The 24,250-nt window shown below is 44.2% G+C and overlaps 1 protein-coding gene across 7 annotated transcripts in view; it reads right to left on the bottom strand.

Moving 5' to 3' along the window:
• RERE (arginine-glutamic acid dipeptide repeats) overlaps window positions 1-24,250 on the bottom strand; it is a 232,565-nt gene that overhangs the window by 32,192 nt on the left and 176,123 nt on the right. For all 7 annotated transcript variants that reach the window (XM_054085460.1, XM_054085461.1, XM_054085457.1 and 4 more), the window contains one exon: window positions 13,795-13,875. In XM_054085460.1, the coding sequence (XP_053941435.1) occupies window positions 13,795-13,875 (81 nt within the window). The remainder of the gene's footprint in view (window positions 1-13,794; window positions 13,876-24,250) is intronic.

The raw sequence follows: 24,250 nt of genomic DNA, 5'->3' as shown, positions 1-24,250 counted from the left end.
TCTCTATTCAGAAGAAAGCTGTTGCTAACCCAAATCACACAGGCTTCTCCCTCCCATCAGAAGACTCAAGCGCAGAAAGCAGCAAGACAGGTTTTCAATTGCTCATATTTCCCTAATCCATCACATGCATGCTACTGCAAAGCAGTCTCACAACTGAAACCATTCCGGTTGTCGAACACACAAACAAAGCTTTTCCTGTGGCTCACTTTCCATTTTTTACTGTGGTTTGGTTACTCACCAGGCTTAGAGAAGTTTGTGACAGCCTGACCCCAGCATGGGTGAACAGCCTGCAACCTCCAAACACCGAGGTACGTGAAGGCCATAGCATCCACGAGGTTCTGTTTCATGGAATTCCTCAGCTTCAAAGCTAACCAAGGAATTATAAACCTCCTACAAAAGCGCTTTTAACCTATTAAAATATTTAATTAATGGGTGTACATTGTTTCTGCTCAGAAAAAGATGCAGGTACCTGCAACTTAATTTTTTCCAGCGTCTGCATCTCAGAGGGTGAACATCCCATGGCTAACGGATCCCCTGGGGAGGAAGAACACAGGGCTGCCAGGAACCCAGCAGCCTTCAAGCAAGCAACGTCAACATAATTATTACAGAGACAAGGCAAAATAGTACAGAGGCAACAAAGCTTTGGCAGCAGCAGATTTACTTTCCTGCTGCCCTTCAAAAATAGCTCTAATGAAATAAAATGGAAATCCCCACTATATGTTGCAGATGAAGGTGACTTTGGGAGGTAGGGGAGAAGAGGAATAAAAGATCTTAGTAAACTGCTTGGTACCCAACAGAGCAGCTCCTGCATCCCCATTCTTCCTCCTGTAACAACTGCTCCAAAGGGACAGGGCTCTCCGCAGTGTCAGGGTAAAAACCATCCAGCAGTGCCCACCCACCAGGTTTCCACCAGCTGGGTTTTCCCCTGCACTGCTCAAGACCTCTGCAAAGGTCTGCAAAGACCTCAACCACAGGCATTATTAACCCAATGAAATAAACCACCTCTTCTTCTCAGCCTTCCTTTTGCCAAGAGAGCATTACAGCCACAATGAACTTGCAAAAGCTGGAGGCTGATTATCGGAGTATTTGAGTGGGAAGTTACACAATGGACTCTTTCAGCACTGAAGGAAAGATGCTCTATTACGTTCCTGGAGACTGAAGCAAGAACATCCGAGAAATCAGTAGCCCAAAGAACTTCTTATTTCTAAGATAAGAAGCCCCTGCTAGTCTGAGGTTTTATGTTGTTCTGAGTTTGTTTTCCTCATTTTAACGTGACCTTTAGTGTGACCTATAGTGCAACAAACCTAAGGCTGAACAGTGCACCAGAAAGGCCATTTATCTACAGCCTGAAGGACTTCATCCATGTTTGCAGCTCTGACAAGTAAAAAAATCAAACATAATGTGAAACTCGGTTTCAGGAATCTACCATCTCTTTTCTACATGAGCCCACTTGAAAAGGTCAAAGCAAAACTTCAGTAATTAAAAAAAAACCCCAGAACTTAAGTGGTTTGGCACAGACATAAATTCATAAACCCACTTATTGAGTGGTGATTCACATTAATTTGTTACATAGTACTTAATTGCTGAAGCAATGAAAACTACAGTCACAACTTGCAAATGCAAGCATGGTTTTTAGAGTCATGACTCAAGATTGTGTAAACATGGAATAAGGACTATGAAAGAGCAAGCGGATGAGGTGGGGAAATGCTAGGGTGTATTTCGACAGGGGCAGATTTAGATTAGACATAAGGACCCGGGTTGCCCAGAGCAGTGGTGGCTGCCCCATTCCTGGAGGTGTTCAAAGCCAGGTTGGATGTGCTTCGGGCAGCCTGATCCAGTGGGAGGTGTTCCTGCCCATGGCAGGGGGTTGGATCTGGACGGGCTTTGAGGTCCTTTCTGACTCAAGCCATTCCATGATTCTGTAAATAATTTTTGAAAGGCTTACAAGTTTAAGAAACACATTTCTCTGAAACAAAAAACATTACCGACCTTGAAATATAAATAAGGGAAAGATAGGGAAGAGGGCTTTATGCCCATGGTGAGCAGACAAATTCCTTTTAGTAACTCTCAGGCTCACAACAAAAGAACGCTCTTCTAAAGCCAAGCAACAACAAAAATCTATCACATCAAATGGCACAGAATAAGAACATGAGCTGGAATTGTTAAATCAATACGACTTGAACACAGCAGGGAAGGTGGAAGGCCTTTGTCTGCGTCACTTCATCATAACAAGGCGAAAGTCCAACCCACGGAGTTATTCCACATATTGGATCTAAAGTAACATTGGAAATAGGGATAAATGCATTTTTCCATATGCTCTTTAAGCGTTCAGAGCATGCAAGGTTAAAGGCACTTGCTTTTAATCACAATCTGAACCCTGAAATTCTGCAGAGTCCAAATCAAACTGCACCTATTTCTGTAAATTATGTTCTTAGACAATCTAAGCCATTACACATGGCGATGGCACTGATCTAATGCAATGAAAGGAAGCCTGCACAGGAATCCTAGCCTGCGCAACATCAAAATTGCAGAAGTCAGTCAAGCTCTAGTGAAGCCCAACAGCTAAAGGCGAAGAATGTCCAGGCAAACACATCCTATGCAAACCAGCAAGTAGTCTCTGCTGATGGTAGGATGCTTCATGACCCACCTTCTCCTACGAAGACAGGCAATAAACAGGTACTTTGGGTTTCCAGAAATAAGCAGCATTTAGGATGGCAAACTCTCTCCTTCCCTTATTTCGCATTACTACATAGCAACAGTAAATGGAAGTAATGCAGCCAGCACTTCATGCTCGTCTGAACTCACTCCTAACCCTAAAGACCTAAAGAAGCTCCAGGGAAGGGAAAGTTATGTATGGAAACTAAATAGTGGTAGAGCTGCAGGCACAGGGAAAGCAGAGGGAAAAGCATTATTTTCTGGAGTCCAGTGGCATTTTATTTTGGTGGCGTTTTGGTTGGGTTTTTGTTTGGTTGGTTTGTTGAGGAGGTTGCATGATTTATTTCTCTGGTTCCCTCCCACTGCAAGTCAGGTAATGAAAGACTGGAGCTTTGGCAGAGATCCCCTCCTTAGCCATAAAAAAAAAGAACCATCATTAAGCTTACCGGAAACAAAGCTAATCAAACCTGAGCAGTTCAAACAGGCAACAAAACACGCCCACCGTATCATATCTCCCTTGTTGGCCGAGGGTTCATTACATTTTTTTCTTCCCCAATTTCCCCACAGAATTAACTAGCCCCGCCCAGGACGTCTCACTGTACAAACTATTATTTGTAGGGGGTGAGCTTTTTGTGACGCCAAAAACCCAGCATGTGGAAAGTGTTAAGACTTTCACGTAGTAAAGGAGGTTCTTAGAACTACTACCATTCAACTCAAAAGATCTCAGAGCTGCACAGACCATTAGAGTTTCCTGACCCGCAGAGAAGGGCAGAGTTAGCCAAACAAACCAGGAGTTTCTGCAGTACTGTCCTAGAGCTTTGCACAACAAGGGGCACTGGCACAGAGCAGACTCCCAATTTAACAGGGAGGACTTCTCAAATTGCATGAGGAAAGAGGTGGTTTATAACCTGGAATGTCCTCTCCCTTTCCTTAAAGGCTAAGGGTTAGAGGCATTGTCCAAAATAATTCCATTTGTGTCAGAAATGTCAGGAAAAAGTCAAAAGAGAGCACAGAAAATATGTATGGAGAAAGGCAAGGAGGAATCAACTCAACTGTTCCATCCAATGAGAACAATCTGTTTCCCCATGGCAATAAAAGTACTTATCAGCACCCTTCTAATGCCAGAGTTTGGTAGCATAAAAATAAACAATATTCCCTGCCAATTTCTATAAACCAGATGACCAGAACCTATAATGGTTTCCCAAACATCAGCACTGTCATTAATCTCATAACCATTACTTTGTCATTAATCTCGTAACAATTTCTTATGACTCCCAAGCTCTTAAATACAATGATTGCTTAGGAAACCACCTCCCCAAAACAGAAAGTTCCTAACTTCACATTTACAAAGCAAAAGGGAATTGAGAAGTCTAACCTTGAACGATCTAAATCAGAAGGAAATACACCTGCCAGCACTCTTAAGATCTTAAAAAAATTTGTGAAGCAAAAAGTTTTCTGTGCTTTGACCACACAATGGTTGATGCGACACTACCTGTACCTTCTTAATCAGACTAAAAGCAAGAAGCAATGCAGTCTGTCAAACTTCTTCACTACAGAATGAGTGATGGACACAGGATCAATTCTGCCTGGGACACTGGCAGTGCCACACTCAGAGGGAGGTCCTTCTACTCCAAGCAAAAGGCACCAACAGCACAAATGGTGAACCTCAGCCTTCCAAGACACTTATTACTAGCAGGAAAGAGAAACCCAATGCCTAAACACTTCACATGGCTCATAGCTTCGTGACCTTTTGTTTTACACGTACCAGAAGACATTAAAGTGCCTGAAAATGCATTCCACCTCTTGGCAGGGAAAGGAATCCCCCACTACACACCCACCATCACATGCACGTATTGGATATAGGGCTGTGGTCTGGATTTGCAGCCTTCCTCCTACGAAGTGAAGAGGCAGGATGAGCCTCTTCCTTTAGTGCTGCTGTGATAAACACAGGGGATGCTTACCCAAAACACCACCACCATCACCTACAAGTAAGCATATTAGCACTTTCATGTCTGGACAGTATGAATTCTGTCATACCACTCCTAAGCATTCTTCTTTCAGATACAAAATAGAAAGAGGAAACAAAACAAAAGCAAATGCAGCAGATTCCAGCTTGCGGTGTTAAATGTTAGAAGTACAAGGCTTACCCAGCCTGTTCGATCCACAAACTGCCATAGTTTACCCTATGGCACAGCCCCTTTAAACAAAAGCCACAATTCTTAACTCCCCATTCTCAGTTTATTCTGCAATCTGTGTAATTCCTGGGAGTTTTCCTTGGCAAGAAGAAAAACAACAGAAAAACACCAGTAATCAAGCACTGCTTCTTTTTTACAGCTGGTTTGAAACAAAACTGACAAAATGAGCGCATCTGTCTACTGTAGCTGTTATTGTCTTGTGCTCACAGTACATTTATAGGAGCATATTATGGGATATTTAAGACTGAATAATGTATTTGGGGGCTGATTCTGAGCCAAAAGAAAGCTGTAGATACCATTCCTACAGTGCCATCTGGGGCAGGAAGGATGATTAAGGCCAGTGATCTGTTGTGGAGGAAGAAAGTTCATTTCATGCTCAGCGTGGCAGGCAGGACTCATGAACAGCACAGTTTACTCCCTGCCAACAGATGATTATTTTTCCTGGTGCACCATTTTTTAGCCCTAACAGCTCGCTCTGCCGAATCCCACACAACCCAGATAACGATTTTATCAATGTCTATGTTAAGGAACTGGAAACACTTAGCACCGCGAAGAACTCCAGATCACCCGACTCTCAACAGGTCAGAGCTGTCAATGTTCCTCTACTTCTTGAACTTGAAAACTCAAAGAAAACTGCTGGGATACCTTTTAAAACTGTAGTCTAAATGGCACCACTTCGGACAACACCTAGATAACATCTGCAGTTCTGTTCTCTACAACCCCACTGCCCCTCCTCCAGTTTCCCCTCCTTAACGGTACACTTGTAATTAATCTTTATTATTCCTGACTAAGATAAGAAAGCAGTGTGGGTGCTGAGGAAAAGAAAATCCAGGAGCAAGACAAAAATGCTTGTTCCTCAAATGTAAGCAAGCCACTAGTCTGCCAAAAATTGCCGGTGAGCAGTCTGTGCTGGCTTCCAGTGGGTAACCAGGGATAAAATGTGGCTCAAACACACACACAATCAAAAAGTCAATTACACAGAGGCCACAAACAGCAAGTTTAAACAAAGAAGTTGAATTAGCTGCACAAACTGCTTGAGTTTCACCACAGTTTGTTTTGCTCAGACTGGAACAACTGCCGTAAAACTCCCCAACTGCCAATCCCAACTCTCTCAGCCCATCGTATGGGAGGTGCTCCAGCCCCGCGATCATCTTTGTGGCCCTCTTTTGTATTTTTGCCTTTCTGAAAGCCATCTTCATGTTTTAAAGCATTTCTTCAGCCTCCAACTAAACCAGACATAAACAACATGGAGGGTTTGGTGCTCTGCATGCATAGAAAAGAATCTTGCCAGGGTAAGAGACTCAACCATCAAAATGAACTGCACAAACTCTCAAACAGATACCTGTTTTACTTATCTGAGCTGCATAGGACCTTAGGATTGATGTCTGCGTATTTGATACCATCTGACAACTGCTACAGAAGAAAAGCAGCCAGTATCTTTTCTCATAGGGAAAGAAAATTACAGAATAAAAAGTACACAGCTCTTGATGAACAAAACCATTTTAAATTGGTCACACACGTCCTTTTGGCATAGAAGTGAAAAAGAGAATTCACAATAGGAAAATAAAACAAAATGCCTTCTGATGGTGAATTACAAAGAGAAGGTAAGGAAAATGAAGTGTAACGGATGAGGAGTCACAGCAGCACTGTGTTCTCTCTCTTACTGAGGAAGACAATATTGTATCCATTTCCCAAATATTCTTGGCTTAGATCTTCCAACTACATACCTTTCAGAAAACTGTCTCTTCTGGCTCTCTGATAGAACTCAATGCAATCACCTAATGGCCCTCTTTGGCTTGCAACAATATTTTACCACTACCTACCTATGAACTTGCAGAGAAAAATAAACAATGAGCTTCAATTTTGTAACACAAAATCATTAAAAACCCCCAGAACAACAGAGTGCAGCGTTAATTTATTACCCACCCTAAATGCAATTCTAGAGTTCGGCTGGCACAGTGAATACACCACCTGGTTTTATGCTCTTCACCTGCAAAGGTTTCTTAGCAAGAAACTCAAATCAGCAGCCCTGTGGCTGAGCTGATGTTGTAAATTACCTTTAGAGTACAAGAGTAAGATAATACAATTAAAATGAATTATTATATTCTATTAAGAGAAAGCTTAGGAGTTTTAAAACAAATAAAACCAAAGCAGGTTAGGTACTCTCATTGGTTTTACTTGCTTCAGCTGAAATTGGGATACTCAGGCATACAAAAGGGTATTGTGGTCTTTGGAAGACATAACCATAGTCATTAATCAAATGACCACAAAATAGTGGCCCTGTGCTGGGAAAGCAAATAGCCAACGTAAAAAGGCAGTTCACAGAGCAAGGATTTAAGAGGTAAGCAATAAATACCCTCAGGATATGTTGAGTCAAAAGAAAAAACTCAAGAAATTGAAACAAAAAGAACACGTGTGGCATTAAGCCATGCAGCTGGACATGGGGCTCGAGCTTGTCCAATGAAATAGTCACCAGCTCTGCCCACCTGTAAGACCTGAAACCAGTTTTATAGATGAAGACAACATGGTGCATACCAGAGGTAAACCTTTATGTCTCTTTAAAGACATTCACAAACCTTCTGGTTTATTATCTAATAAACTGATGATATTTGCAATAGGTTTAACAGTTAAACTTCTAAAAACAAGGGAAATCAGCATGAAGACACATACATCCTTTACAGACGATCGGGTCTTTGAAAACAGCCTTCAGCTCAGCACCACTTAAACGTGGGAATATCTCCATCTGAGCACAGCTCCTGTGAGCTCAGCTTTCATTAAATTCTTTGGCTTACCGATTCTGCTCCTGGGGAGAAGCTGAACTGCATCACCGAGTGCCTCACCTTAACGCCAAACATATGAATGTAATGTTCTCCCTCAATCGCCCAAAATAGCCACACTTAAAAAAAAAAAGGAAGAAAAAACAAGGCAACCTGTTCCCTGCAGAAGAGTTTGTTATGCAAATGAATCAGTGGTTTTACTTATACAGGAAAAGCAACAAACGGATGCCTCTGCCCATGTTTCAAAATGTACTGAAGCCTAGCAGGGTATCTGCTAGGACTAAAGAAAAAAAGTCCTGGGCTATCGTTTTTAAAATGTGAAGCTACAGCCCCTGATTTTACAAGAACAAAACCCTCCAGCTGCAATAGCCACGCAATGGAAGCACTCGCAGGAGCGAGCTGAGATGAAATGAAAAGAAGCAGTGGCTGTTTACGTTGGCAGTCGCTTCAAACTCTAATGGAAAATTTCAGCTCTGGCTGCATCCAGGCAAGAGCAAGTTATTAAGGAAAAAGGTTCAGCTTTCAAACAGCACAGGCTTATGTAGCTTGTGCCATGCTGAACACTCCTGCAGCAAAGGCAAGGCAGTGAATAACAGGCCTTCGGTATGCAATGTATTAATATCCTTTCATTAGGGGAATATCTCAGCAAATGAAATGTTATCTCCTTTGGGAAAGGACAACAGGGATAACGCCCATGCCCCAGACACAAACTCAGCTATTGCTACAATGCAAACATCAAAAAGCCCATGTAGGTCTAACTAATCATTTTATACTAACACACCAAATTATGCCCTGTTCTCGATCAAAGGAAAACTGCCATTTGAACAATTATGCTGAGGAAGAGCCTTTACCTTTCGTATGCTCACGAGAGCGTTGCACAAACATGACTGAGGCTGTTTGTTGAGAGGAGCGGTTCCCAGCCTGTCCTCGGAGAGGACAAACACCTTGCCAGCCTGCACATATGGGAACTGCAGGGACCTTGCAGCCACTCCATGTTTGCACTATATTTAAGCGCCATGCAGGAAGCCCGCGTTGTACATTATGTAACACAAGATTAAGCATTAATGAGGCAAGAATAAAATTGTTTATCTAAACCCCAATCTAAAATTAAACAGAAGTTTAGGCTGAAAGCTCACACTGCACTCAATTTGTCTCCTAGCATTAAGAAAACACAGCTTATTTAGTCTCTTAGCTAAATCCCAACAGCATTTCATTTGCAGAGGAAGATTTTACTATCGGAAGAGAATATTTTTCCTAAAGAAGAAAGTGATTCATATTCAGTTCTTACGCACATAAATACAGGTATTTTGATCTACAACAAACAGTTGATATTCATTATTTCTATTTGCACTGCGTTTTAAAGCTAAACACAGAAGGCAAGACCTTTCGACTGCATTCTGTCATCTTTTGCTCAGCAGCCAAACCCAAAATCACAGGCAGCAAAGACGACACACACCAAAGGTACTTATATGCTCACAAAGAAACTCAACACAAAATTAGCCCAAACTCTGCAAACAAATATTCACTGTCTTCTTTTTAGACTCCTAACTAAGCAGGCAGCTCTACCAACCTCACTAAGGAGCTCCAGCCTGCCACGAAAAGAGACAAGCAGACAATTAGAGCACAGTCACAACCACTGCACCACCACAAACCTCCCCTAAGAATGCAGCAGGAGTCATTTGAGACCCTCAAAACATTCAGGCAGGTACCATCCCCAGTGTTAAAAACAGGGAAGAGAGGTCAGAAGTCCTGAGGCCTATGCCCATGAAAGGCTGCTTCCAAAACCTCATTCAGCTGCAGCACACACCATGGCAGTCCCATGTATTACTGTCAAACCTGTGTAAGGCTGCCAAAGGGCCATGAAGATGATCTGAAGGCTGGCGCATCTCCCATATGAGAACAGGCTGAGAGTGGGGTTGTTCAGCCTGAAGAAAAGGCTCCAGGCAGACCTTAGAGCAGCTTCCAGTACTGAAAGGGGCTCCAGGAAAGCTGGAAAGGAGCTCTTGATCAGGAAGGGCAGGGATGGGACGAGGGGAATGGTCTGAAACTGAAAGAGGGGAGATTGAGATGAGATCTCCAGAAGAAATGTTTTGCTGTGAGGGTGGGGAGGCCCTGGCCCAGGTTGCCCAGAGCAGTGGTGACTGCCCCATCCCTGGAGGGGCTCCAGGCCAGGTTGGATGGGGTTTGGAGCCCCTGAGCCAGTGGGAGGTGTCCCTGCCTATGGCAGGGGGTGGGACTGGATGGGCTTTAAGGTCTCTTCCAACCTAAACCATTCTATGATTTTATGATTCTATGACCCCTTTCCACTCCTGGATGATAACTCACTGGCACAAGATGTTTGAGCTTACTTGGTCAGACAGCACATCTGACATAAAGCAGGCTGAGGGAACTCCAACCAGAGGAAAACAAATCTGTTCCTTTTGGGACTGTGGCCTTAAATAGTCCAGTCAGACTGGAACTACACCCTAACCAGAGCTCATGGAGTATTTTTGAGTGACCAGCACAAGGGCAGGCTGAAGCAACAGGACCCAGCTCTAAATCTGAGCAAGCTGACACCATGGCTTGGCAGCCTTCTCCTCCAAGAGGACATTACTGCTCTGCACAAGCTCAGTTCATTCCATGTTTCTATTTACCTTTTGCATGTCACTAACACAGAGTTACAGGAACAGGGTAAGTCAGTCTCTGACCTCATAGGCATTTCACATTTATCTCAGGCCTATCACAATGCTGGTGCTCCCAGAACTCTCAGATTCAAGTAGCTCAGTGTAATCACCTCAGGAATTCAGAGCAGGAGAATTTTAAATGCTTGGAAAATCCCATATTATGACAAAGTTTTAGCAAATTCTCCCGAAATATGGGGAAAAAAGGTAACGCATTTAAAGCCAAATCAGATACTTAAGCATGAAGCAAATGAGAGCAGGAAGCTTCACCCACTGTGGCCCTCAACTACAGCTAGAACCGTGAGAAAACTGCTCAGGAGAAAGGAAGAAAGACACGCAGGAACAGAGAAGATATTTAAGCTATTTAAGATCGAGTTCAATGGAAACCCAAGGAAGCTTTACAAATTTTATTGAAACACATCTACATGGAGGCACTTTTTCTCCAGAGTATCAGATTAACATCCACCCATCCTCAAAACTACTGGCTTTCCATGATCCGTTTAAGCATTCCCATTTCAGCAGAGGGCACGTTAAGCGCTGATTTTAGTTCCTATGTCTCTTGCTCACAAAAGGTTGAAGAGAACGCAACAGGTATTTACACTTATGCCCACTGGAAACCCCTCTTGGTCATCGACTTTGAAATAAAGGAAGAGAGAAGACCTAAATGAACTCACAGCTCTGCTATGCAGTAAATGTTTTCTATCACCAAGATTTCTTTCCTGCTGGTTATTTGTTTAAAAGAAGCAATAAAAAAAAAATTTGAAAAACTACGTTAAATTAGTGAAAACATACAATACAGTTTCTTCTTAAAAGATGTGGTACATGAACCATGGAAAGGGAAAAAAAAAGCAAAGACACAACTCAAATAGGACAGACCTTAACATGCTTGTGAAAACTCAGTACAGCATGGCCTAATTCCTGTCTGTCACTTTACACCTTCCAAATTATAAGAGAAATACAATGTCATATTCACCTCTATATTCTGACTTTCTGTACAGTAGCATCAGCTTGATTTCATACAGAAGAGGCCTTGCCTCTACAACAATTTTGTATTTTTACTATATTCCTTCTCTGCCACTACCACAGGGCTAAGGCTGCAGTAGGAGAAGATCTCCACCAATGCAAGCAGCATCAATATAAGTGCCTAGAAAAAGTGCTTGTTTACAATAAGCATGATAATAAGGCGATTTAACTTTAAGTGGGTTTTGCAGAGGGGCCAAAACTCTGGCTCCCCTCCCCACAGGCTTCGGTGACTGGTAAGGCAAACCCTTACAAATGAGAAAGATGCAGGGTATTTTGCCCTATAGTTTGGCTCCCATTTAGGGCAAGTCACTTCAAGAAAGCCCCTAATTCATTTTCAAGTAAATATTGCAGAATTTGAGAGTCACTGTAGTGCTTTTGTGTCCATATAATAATTTTCAGAGTTTCACCTCATGTTAGTATGGTGGCTTAACAAAAAAGCTGGGCCTTTTTTTCTAGCGTTTCTAGAATTGCTAGAGGGTTATTTCACACTGTAACAGAAAAATGGCAGGCAAAGTATCTGAAATTATTCTGCTGGTGAAAAACCAAACTCCACAGCTTTGTAATTCACATTATTCATTGCACTTTAAGGAGGAAAGCAAAACTGGATGGTCAAACGTTTACTGCAGCCTTTATTCTGCATGTCTTACTACAAAAAATTTACAGCAAAACTGCTGTAAATTAAGTCTGAAAAAGATTGGGAATTAAAAGAAAGCATGAGACCTGTGGGCAAAAATAGGAAATGGAGGTCAAACAACCCATTGTAGGTCAGAGTTTATTTGTAGATCAGTTACCACTAGGGGCTAAAACACCCTGCTCAGAGCCCCGAACACCCTGCTTCCCAGCTGCTCAAACATAATATTTAGTCTCCTCCATACTAAAAACTAGATCTAAAGTGTAACACTTGAAAAATGAGAAAGTATGTGAAGTTCAACACCACTTACAAACTTGCAAAACTTTTACCTAAGCCTCGGGCCCAACACTCAGCTTCAAATGTATAAGTCACGGAGTACAAACATGGTCAGACATCTGCCCCCGACTCTCAGTTCTTCAGTTTTCCTTTCCCCTGCAAACTGTTCTTCTCTCATATTTCATATTTCAAAGAGTATTTCATAGCTGCTGTAATACAAACTTCAGAGTGGTAAATTTTGCCTCTCAGCAGCTTTACCACCAGCAGAAATTGCTTCTAAAGTAAACACCAATTCGTCCTAAAAACATTGCTGGGAGATGTCTAAAGGGAAGAGGAAATGACTGCTTCACCTCTGTGCTGAATGTATTAGATGTTGCAAAGAAGGACACTACTTCAGCATTCCTTCTAGGCTGTCATCTTTCCAACACTGGGCCTTCATGCCTCAAAATCCAACAGAATACTAAAGCAAAGTCTACCCACTGTCATCGGTAATTAAGTTTTCCCATCCTTCTCAACAGAATCCGTGAAAACATGCACCAACTGAGGCACTCCAGGGCTCCTCCCCTATTTGATTTTCACGGTGTTACTAAGCCATTTACCAATGCAAGATTGCGATATCACAGCACTGTCTCACATCATCATCTCAGAAGAGAGCGCAAACATCCTAAAGTGAGCGATAAGGGTTAAAATAATTTTACAGTAATCTTCTGCACTGAACACCCAAATCCCACACACAGAGAAGTCTAAACAACTAGTTATGCTTTAAATGCTTTCCAGATCACTAACGCATGGCTAGAAAACCGTCTCACTCAATTTTCATTGAGTTACCTCCCCTCTGAATTCAGAAAAAATATGAAAACCGCTTTCCCAAAGCACCCTCCCAGCAGTTCAATGACACCTGCAGAACAGAAATCGAAGCTTCTAGAGAAGCTTGGAAATTAGGGCTAATGGAAAAGTAGCCAGGTTCCCAAGGCTTTCCAAGCCCTCTTTCCTTTGAAGAAGTCAACCACTCCTCCCTGTCCATCTTCCTCCCAAGTACCTGCCAGGATCTGCAGCAAAATTATAGCTACGGCAGCTTTATGAAGTCCCGTAATGAGCCACAGACCTGTTCAGAAACTGAAGTTATGCACTTGCTGTCCACATTTCAGGAAGGCAAAGAGTTAAATACAACAACCAAATCCTGCAGGTCTTGGAGCAGCCGGCACATACCTCAGCCTTCCAGATTCAATTAGACTGTGTTTTGTTTTAGGCTTTCTTTAATTACCCACTGCCATTTGAGCCCAACTGGGTGACATATATGTATTATCCCAGCATAATGTCAGAATATAAAATTAGATTTGGTCTCCACAAACATGCTCTGTCCAACCTTAGCAACTCCGTCCAGCAATGACGACTATTTTATATAACACTTTCATTCCCCAAGACCTAAAAAAAACAGTGATAAAAAAATCACAGCTACCTTTTCTACTGCAGATTTCTCTTGTATTTACCCGAAAATCATTCTGTTTGGGGTAAAAAGTAAATAAGTTTTGTAAGATCAAGCAGCGAGAAAACAAATTAAGTCCAAATGTACTCACAGTCTCCTTATTCGGAAGCAACTCCTTTCGGATCCTGAAGAAGTTCTTGCCGTACTGCCTCAACCCCTTAATAAAACGTTTCTGCGATAAAAGATAACAAAAACAGCGTGTCAGCAGAAAGGGGCGGGGGGGGGGGGGGGGAGAGAAGATGTTGTTAATCAGCACAACAGCATTCTTGGATCAGGGACAGCAGAAACCTGTCCCCACACGGCAGCCCAAAACCGACCGAGGAAAGGCGAAACGCTGAAAAATTCCAACCCCATTCCCTTCCCCATCAAACTTGTACCGTGTGAAGGATAAAATCAGTCGGTCCCACAGCTGGCTGAGCTCCAGGAGGACCCAAAATCCCGCTGTTCGTCCCTGGGAGCCGGTTCTCCAAGCGGGGAGAAGGGAAATGCGCAACGCTGGCTTTCGGGGGAGGAAAGTGACTCCAGCGAGGGAGCTCAGGGCTCCTCGCAGCGCCGGTTTTCCGAGGATAAAAGCTTTCCCGAGGATAAAGCTTGACCGATTCGCTTTCCTTGCCCCTCTCTCCAACCTTCTTTATCCCAGCGGAGCCGCGGCGCTGGTGGCCGCGTCCTGCGCTGCAGCCGGGGCTGGGGGAGCGATGGCGGCGAGCGAAAGAGGCAGAAAAACGGAGGAAAAACGAGGAACCGCGGGCCGGGAGGGAGGCGGCCGCCCAGCATGTGATCGCGGCGGGGCCGGGCGGGCGGGACCGCGGGGTGCGCCGCAAAAGGCGGCCTGGATCGCAGCATCGCCCCCGCGCCCCGAGCCCTGCATCCCGGGGGTGCTCCGCGGGTACCCGGGGGTGCTGGATGCAGGGGGTGCTCCGCGGGTACCCGGGGGTGCTGGATGCAGGGGGTGCTCCGCGGGTACCCGGGGGTGCTGGATGCAGGGGGTGCTCCGCGGGTACCCGGGGGTGCTGGATGCAGGGGGTGCTCCGCGGGTACCGGGGAGTGCTGGATGCAGGGGGTGCTCCGCGGGTACCCGGGGGTGCTGGATGCAGGGGGTGCTCCGCGGGTACCAGGGGGTGCTGGATGCAGGGGGTGCTCCGCGGGTACCAGGGGGTGCTGGATGCAGGGGGTGCTCCGCGGGTACCCGGGGGTGCTGGATGCAGGGGGTGCTCCGCGGGTACCGGGGAGTGCTGGATGCAGGGGGTGCTCCGCGGGTACCCGGGGGTGCTGGATGCAGGGGGTGCTCCGCGGGTACCGGGGAGTGCTGGATGCAGGGGGTGCTCCGCGGGTACCCGGGGGTGCTGGATGCAGGGGGTGCTCCGCGGGTACCGGGGAGTGCTGGATGCAGGGGGTGCTCCGCGGGTACCCGGGGGTGCTGGATGCAGGGGGTGCTCCGCGGGTACCGGGGAGTGCTGGATGCAGGGGGTGCTCCGCGGGGACCGGGGGTGCTGGATGCAGGGGGTGCTCCGCGGGGACCGGGGAGTGCTGGATGCAGGGGGTGCTCCGCGGGGACCGGGGAGTGCTGGATGCAGGGCGTGCCTGGCCTCTACCAGCCTGCCCGGGAGATCGCTCAACCCTTGCTCCTCGCACCAGGGAGAGCATCTTCTTCCCTCGGTTAATCCCTGCCGCCCTCCATCCCAGCCCGCAGTGCCTACCACCCCCTAGCATCTCCACCGGGAACGGGAACCAGGAGATGAAACCCAAACACAGCAGAATCCCTCCTTTGGGTAGCCTAAGATCAAACCTAAACACAGCAAAGCCCTTCATTTAGGTACCACAAGTCTGAGCTCAAAAACAGCAGAATACTTCTTCAGAGTACCAGGGGATGAACCGCAGCAGAATCCTTCTTTTGAGTACTACAAGACTGAGCCCAAACACAGCAGAATCACAGATTCATAGAATAGTTGGGGTTGGAAGGGACCTTAAAGATCATACAGTTCCAACCCCCTGCCACGAGCAGGGACATGCCACAAGACCAGGCTGCCCAAGGGCCTCTTTAAGGTAAGAGGAGATTTGAGCGCAAACACAGTCAAGGCCCCCCCTTCCTATGCTAAGCCTACAGGGATGAACACTAGGAAATAGCAAATCCTGCTTGAAAAAAGAATAAATTAAAATATATAGGGATGTTGAGACCACGGGCACTAACATTCTGTGGAGATGAGAATTCATAATTACCTAAAAGGAAGCATCCCTCGCCTTGGCTTAAAACGTTTTCTTAAAATGATGGAATGGTTTGGGTTGGAAGGGACCTTAAAGCCCACCCAGTCCCGCCCCTGCCATAGGCAGGGACACCTCCCACTGCATCAGGGTCTCCAAGCCCCATCCAACCTGGCCTTGAACCCCTCCAGGGATGGGGCAGCCACCACTGCTCTGGACAACTTGTGCTACTGCCTCACCACCTTCACAGGAAAACATTTCTTCCTAAGATCTCATCTCAATCTCCTCTCTTTCATCTTAAAACTGTTCCCCCTGCCCTGTCCTTACCCTCCCTGATCAAGAGCCCCTCCCCAGCTTTCCTGGACCCCCCTCCAGGACTGGAAGCTGCTCTAAGGTCTTCCCGAAGCCTTCTCTTCTTCAGGCTGAACAACCCCAACTCTCTCCGCCTGTCTTGCAAATATCTGCTTGGAGGAGGTGGGCAGATGATTAGGGGTTTCCATGTTGCGTAGTAAGGAATCCCAGAAAGAGTAATTCACTCCTAAGATAGTGCCTCTACACCTCCTAAGCTCCCACCATAATACTGAATGAGTGAGCAGTGTCTTTGAAATGCTCCCACAGGGACCTATCCTTACCTAACCCTGACCCTCAAAACCAGCAAGACTGCTTGGGTTCCCCAGGAACGTGCCTAGGGGCACGGAGACAGGCATGAACCACCAGTTCTATGTGCCTTGAGATTACAGACCCTTCCAGTGTGATTTGTTCATCCCTGCCTGCTCCTTTTAAACTGGCAAACAGAGCACTTGGGAATTTGGGAGTGCAGCAACAGGGGTGCTTGGGCTCCCAAACGAGGAAAATTGTACTAGTAGCAAGGTACCAGCCTCCCATTTCCAAGCAGAAGTAACACAAATAAATACAGATCTATAGTAGATACAGATATCTATATAGTAAATATAGAGCAAGACACCAAAACTGCCTAGTGTGTGTAATGGGGCACTAATGCACCCGCACAGTTTTCTCTTTTTACCCTGAATGACAAGGAATTTTCCTTCCTCCGGGGAGACAACAAACCCACTCCTGGCACCACACGCATCCCTCTTCTGTGCTTCTGGGCAAGGGAAGATGGCAGCAGCAAAAAGGCAATTAACCGTGCCCTCATGCTGTTCCCGACATCCCATAGAGCAACAGAATTCCTGTCTGTAGATTACCACAAAGAATGAAACCAAATTAAATTAAGAGACATTTAAAAACAGGTGATGCAAAGGGAACTTGGGTTCTAAACGATGCAGCTCAGTTCCCAGCTCCGACATTGCTGTCTTGTGGACCATATCCACGGTAAGATGCTTCTGCAGCATCAGCTAACAGATCATACATTGGAAAAGGCAACATAAAAAGTTGTAGGGGAAAAAGAAATGAGAGCTGGAACACTCAAAAAATGGGTGAAAAAGCACAGGGGAAATATGAAAAGGCAATCTAATCCATTGCATAAAAAGAAAATCCCCGATTCCCTTCTCCCTCACTTTTCCAAAGACTTACTATGGCCTGAATTCTGGCCTAATCTGAATTCTGAGGGGAACATTTTATTTAAGATTCCTTTTAACAAAACTATTTTATATTTGTTTTGTGTTGCGATTCATCCCCACATTAAAAACCCTATGACAACCCTTTTTCCTTTGAGCTCATGAGATGTCAGAAATCTCTATTAGGAATGTGAGCCTAGCATACAGCCTATCTGAATAACAGAATTAGAGAGGGCTTGAAATGCTGTTCTGTATTTCCAAATATGAATGAAGTTAATCCTTCTGCCTCACTGAAACATTGGCCAATGTTGCTGTCACACCGAACCCACTAGGCCACCGAGGCGGTGGAAGATACCCATCTATAAAATAGTTGTGTGCCTCTACTGAAAGGCAAGAGACAGCCAATTCTTAACACACAAAGAACAAAGCACACAAAAATTAGTTTCAGGAACTTAAAACAGAAAACCTAAAGCTTAACAAAACGATCAAGGTCTATTAAAAATGTTTTCTTTTTCAGATTTTGCTTCCTATCCCATTCTGCCACTAATTCAGGCATCATGTTCAGTTCTCCCTGTGTCTGCAGCAAGAACAGCTTCTGCTTCACTCCAAGTCAAGCACAAGAGAGACCGCTAAATGTTTTTAAACATAAAAGAACCAACTAGTTGCACGCCAAATCAGCAGCGACCTGTTGCTCTCTGGCGTCTCATAAACCAGACCGCATAACACAGTTGAAATTTTCTCTCCTCTGCCCAAATAACACGCAACAAATCTTCTGCCTGCATTTGAATGGTGCAGGAAATGTTGCACTTACAGAAGGCATCTGACAATGACAGCTGCTGAATTAAAATAGCCTTACAATCCAGGGCTGGGAGAGCCAACAGGCTGAAAGCATGAGAAAAAGAAGGTTTGATACGAAGTAGAATTGGCTCTAGAACACAATGGTTTAAAAATCCAAGTTCTGCACTTTTATATATTAAGATAAACCTTGCAGTTTTACCACTTTTAAACATCATTTATGACAGAATTCAGTTGGCGTTGCTGTTTGTACTGTACTGCAGATAAACACAACTGAGAAAATGCTCCGGTTAATAACTGCTGTGAAGGGGCATTAGGGACTCCCTGGCTTGCTAGGTCAGTGCTGACAGACACCACGGTTACACTTCACCAGTGGTTACCATGGCTGTTGACTGGTCCCAACACAAGATCTCCCAATACCATTTAATAATTCGAGCTTCCCCATTGAAATGTATTGGATTCTGCCATAGCCTGCTACGATGAGCAAACAGGGAGCTGTAAATAACCACAGAAGAACAAGGACCAAGCATGTTAATGTTTGAATGTGTGTTACTTGCAGGTCCCATATTTTATTCCCAAGAAACAAATATCATGACAAGATACACAAAGCCATTATGTCCGATGAACAGAGCTCAGATAGCATGTTTATCAATGTGATGCTAATGCCACTGCAGAGCCGTAGTTAAGGTTATGTGGCAGGGTTTCTATTATCAAGAGATTACAGCTTGGCATGATAAATTTGCTCCTGCATGCTGAGATTCAGCACCCCAGGTTTAACGGGGAACTGAGGTTACCAGTCCACCTTTCTTCTCTACTGCAGAAATTTAAACCAAAGGTGCTTCTAGAAGCACGTAAGAACAACATCTAATATAAAATAACCCATTTAATCAATCTAAAAATTTCAAACTGAAACCTTATGGGCATCAGAAAGGCAGGGAGACACTTGAGAAAATTGTAAATTCATAATTGCTACCGACAGGTCTCTTCTGAGGTGATGCTTCCATCACATTTAGATCAAATGCATTTTCTCTAGGAAATCCCATGTTGTAGGGCTATGTCCGTGCTCTGATGATCCCAACACTACACAGCTCTCTCATGATCTGTTTGGCTTGCAGAAAGCTGTGAAGTAACAGCAAGTGAAGATGCTCCAGTACACTTGGTGCACTGCACGCTGCCCCAGCTGGCTGTGACAGTGAGGTGTGAAGAACAAGAAATGCCACTTCTTGCTGCTCCATTACAAACTACAGATTTAAGTAACAAATTTTGGGACAAATTTGTTTGTTTGCTGGGGGGTTTCTTGCCTGTTTTTTTTTTTTTTTTTTTTTTTTTTTTTTGGTAAAACAATCCCCTTTCACAACTCTAAACAGCTAAATGTTTCTTAAATTGTGCTACAAACACGGTTCCAGACTTCCAGCCCAAGCAGAAAGGCACACACACAGGTGAGCGTTCTGTAGAGCAAGGCTGGAGGAGAATAACCATATATATGTATTTGAGGGTATACAGAGACTTTTTTGGTTGAAAGCATCCCTTACCTCTGAAAGATAGCTACTTGATTTGCTGCTTCAATCAGCAGATTGTGGCTTAGTTCAAAATACATAATAAAAACAAACTCGGCATTCATTTAATAGATCCTACTCTCTTTATTTTTCTTGTCGATTTATTTAAATGAAATCATTCTCTGTGTCAAGCCAAACTGATCCTCTGGCCTTTGTGGTATTTTAAAAGTAAAATGCTTTTTTTCACCAGGTCCTTTTACTCAAGGATATTATGGTAAAACAGAACTATTTTGATGGTATTCATTAGATGCCAGTCGATATTAAAAGGCATTAACGCTCTCATCGGCTATTCAAAGCACTTCTTCACAGTGCTGGTCATCTACATGAGATAAAACCCCTTTACTCCTCAGGCCACATGACTGTGAGATCAAGTGTCCTCCATAAACAAACTACATCAGCTGAGAGGCTTAAAGGTGCTGTACAATTAGCTTTCCCTCTCAGTCAGATGGCTTTGGTCTTCCTGAAAAATCATACTGAAAAATTAAACCCTACCTCAGACTGTAAGGGATTCAGCACCAAAGTGTAACACAGATGCAAACACCATCCACCAGGCTCTGTGTTCCCTACATCCATAGCCATATACACAGACGGGAAGTCATTAAGCAGTCTCCCTCAAGGGAATGCCAAAAGATCCAGGAATGATAATGATCCCCCTTCCATGGTGCTGCACTGTTGGCTTTTGTTTTGAACAATAGATCTCCCATGATACCTCTCGCTTGCTGAAAATATTGGTATTAAGTGAGCATGAGCACAGCTGTGTGTAAATTACATATATAAACAGATTAGATTTGTATATTTATACTGGATGAAAACACATTAATAGCACATTTGCATACACAGTTGGCTAAATGAGATTGCACGCAGAGCAGGATTACTGGTTACAAACAATTTATTTAGGATTTTCAATAAAGAATTTACACTGCCAGTCAAGAGGTCAAAGTGGATTCATCATCCTACTTTCCTCTTTGCCTTCTTAGAAGTAAGTGAAAATGCTCCTGTGAATGTACTCTCCACACACTGCCAATTCCTTACCACGGCTCTCCTGGAAAAGGGACTCAAGCTAGCAGAAGACACTGAACCATGGTGCTTACCTAAAGGTTATCCAAACTTCCTTCAGTTCAGTTTACTGAAGGTGATGTTTTAAGGAGGTGTAAGAGTTCCACATGCAACCCCAGCGTGAACAACTACCTAAATGCAAGCTGGTAAAACTCTTCTTTCCCTTCTCTGTTTAATGCCAGAGCTCAATGCAAAAGTCTCTCCAAAAGGCAGCATGATATCAAAGGTGACAGAACAGCTCTGAGACATTTCCAAAGCTGGGGAAGAATTCAGCTATTGCCTCACCCCAGGCTTTGAGCTGTCAGGGTGCTGCTAACCTAATGGCCTAACCCACCTTCGCGTTACCATCAGTATTTTAACAGAGCTGGTTTTAGAGAGAGAGAGATTTCAGGTTCACCTAAAGCAGTTCTCAACGCTTTGATTCACTCTCTGCATTGTACCTGTTTCTGTGTCAAGAGCCTAGATGAGAAAGAGAGAACAAAACAGCCAAAAAAAATCAATTATGTCTAAATGAGGAGCTTTTATTTTTGCTCTAATTGTGCCTTCTGATTATCAGCTCTGGGTGCTTTCCCAGATAACCGCACATCCCCAGATAACACTCCCAAGTCAGCCAGTCTCTCTTGCCTTCACATTTCATGTCGGTTCCTGTTAAAAGGTCCAGTCCTGCCTCTCGGGTTCACCACGCTCGCAGCCTTGATGATAAATCATCTCCCAACCTGCTCTTGGAAATGCACTGGCCATGGTGCGATGGCTCTGGGTTGCCAAGCAACCTGCGCAAGAGGGATGTCTGAGAAGTGCTGACAAATAGCCAAGTGGCTGCAACAACAGACTTCTCGCTGTCAAAAACGTGTTTGGGAGAAGTGCCTCCCCTGCCTCTGCTCTGCGCGAAACACGGCGTGATTGTAAAATCAAAATCAAAAGGCTATTGTAATGAACACACACTTCCTGCTCAATTACTAATTGTTCAAAAGCTGTGGGGAGGCTGCGATCACACAGCGTACAGCAACAGAAATGTGATCCAGTAAACGAGATAAAGTCAACAGCACGCCAAGAAACCTGATCTAAGCACAGCCTGCAGTGGCACATCAGAAGCTGATGCACACATCAAAAACAGGCTGGATATTAAAGCAGCAGCAGCAGAAAAAGAAAACCCGACTACTTTTCCTGAGCTCTAGAAGAGGTATTTGATAAACAACCTTGGCTCTTTAGAAAAATAGTTCATGGATTATTACAAGCATTATCATCCATCGTACCACTACTGCAGCTGCGTGGTCACAGAATCATAGAATAGTTTGGGTTGGAAGGGACCTTAAAGATCACCTAGTTCCAACCCCTTGCCATGGGCAGGGACACTTCCCACCAAATCAGGCTGCCCAAGGCCCATCCAACCTGGCCTTGAACACCTCCAGGGATGGGGCAGCCACAACTTCCCTGGGCAACCTGTTCCAGTGTCTCACCACTCTCATAGTGAAGAAATTCTTCCTAATGTCTAGTCTAAATGGTTGTCCCATATCTCAATGGAAAGATAGAATCATAAAATGGTTTGGGTTGGAAGGGACCTTTACAGGTCACCCAGTCCAACCCCCCTGCAGTGAGCAGGGATCTTCAACCAGATCAGGTTACTCAGAGCACCATCCAACCTGACCACGAATGTTTCCAGGGATAGAGCCTCCCCTCCTCCCTGGGCAACCTAGGTCAGTGCCTCACCACCCTCTCTGTGAAAAATGTGTTCCTCATACCCAGTCTAAATCTCTCCTCCCTTGGTTTAAAGCCAATTCTCCTTATCCTATCACAACAGGCCTTGCTAAAAAGTCTGTCCCCAGCTTTCCTCTAGGTGCTCCTTAAGTATCGGAAGATGAACAAAGGTAGGGAATGATGAGCATTCTTGTTTGAAGACTGCTCAGTTCACAATTTACTTCCCCACTCTGCTAAAGGAAGGGTAGGAAGAGGTGGCACTAATTTTCCCAAACCAGGTCTGGAAAACTCACTCCTGGTGGCTCTGCAACAGAGGGTCAAACTGCAGGAAGATCTTCCCAAGGGAGCAACAAGTCCTGAACCTCCAGAAGGCTGGAAATTCACAATGCCCCCAGGACTGCACATGCCTCTCCTCTAAATGGCTGTGGTAAAAGGCCGCTCTGTGTAACACACAGGCAAGCATTTTACTAAACTTAATCATTTCCACCAGCAAGAAACTGGGCTGGCCACCTTGCCCACACTTGTATTTAAATGCCCATGATAGACACAAGGGCCCATCTATGCAGGCAAAACAGGCAGATCCAGACCTGTGAAATGTTCCTGTTGCTCATAAAGCCCCCTGAGACATTTGCTCTTTGTGATCTTCAGACAACGATCATGTTGCACATGACCATAATCCAGGTTTCACACCGTAAGTCTAAGACCATCCCCCCTCTATGGACACAAACCTTAAAAATCAAACTGAAGATTGCCTTCAATGACGACAAAAAAAAAAAAAAAAAAAAAAAAAAAAAAAAAAAAGCCTGCTATTTATAGAACAAGAGCTGAAGACTGTTGTCTCCTGTAATCAACAGTTTCTCCGTGCTGCAAACAAGTCTTGAGTGTGTTTTTACACAAATAATCTTTTTAAAGGTGCATTTCAAGAGTTAAAGAGAACAAAGGTCTGGCACATTTGTGACCCAGGGAAGCAAACCAATGTGCTGTTGCCAAGAGACAACAGAAAGCTTTTGATTATACTTCAGATTATCTTTTTCTGTACACAAAGAGATTCATTTCTGATTGTTATTTTAAACTGCTGTAAAAATGCTGATATACAAAAAGCCTCCATATACATCAAAATCAAAGAGAAAGTAAAAAGAAAAAGTTAAACACTACGTTCCTTTTCTCTGTCAAAGAACCTCCCTTTAGTATAGGTAAGAAGTAGAAATTCAGCACTTAACCTGCAAACTTCAAGCCAAAAAAAAAGCCCAAAACTAGCTTTTCATTTCTCAAACTCATGCTCACCCAAACCTGTTAAAGATGCATTTTCTAACAAAAGAATTTATCATCTCAGTTGTTGTTGGTTTTCTTTGAACAGGATGAAACCAGTCAAAGCACAGAATCAACAAGCAGAGAAAAACAGATATAAACAGCATATGCAATATGATCCAAACAGGAAAAGCAGCCCTTGAAGGCCATGAACAATGCCCTACTCTACCACCTATCCTCCAAAGGAATGGTTCTCATGCATCAATTTGGAATATTTACCTTCCTTTTCTCACATACTCTGAATCTCAAATACCTGTACCAAAGGCTGCAATGCCAGTGCATTCTTACAGCGATGAATATTTCCTTGAATAATGCCAACAGCAGAATGTGTAACATCTTTCACATGGCTGAAGATGCTCCTGTGTTTCCTCACCTTTACTGGGCAGAAACAAGCCAAAAGGAAAATATCCTGTGTTGGCCT

Source organism: Cuculus canorus, chromosome 21 (genome assembly GCF_017976375.1).
Source record: "Cuculus canorus isolate bCucCan1 chromosome 21, bCucCan1.pri, whole genome shotgun sequence".
In the NCBI taxonomy this organism is placed as follows: domain Eukaryota; kingdom Metazoa; phylum Chordata; class Aves; order Cuculiformes; family Cuculidae; genus Cuculus; species Cuculus canorus.
Note: the sequence above shows the minus strand (reverse complement) of the source record. Positions and strands in the feature narration are given on the sequence as shown.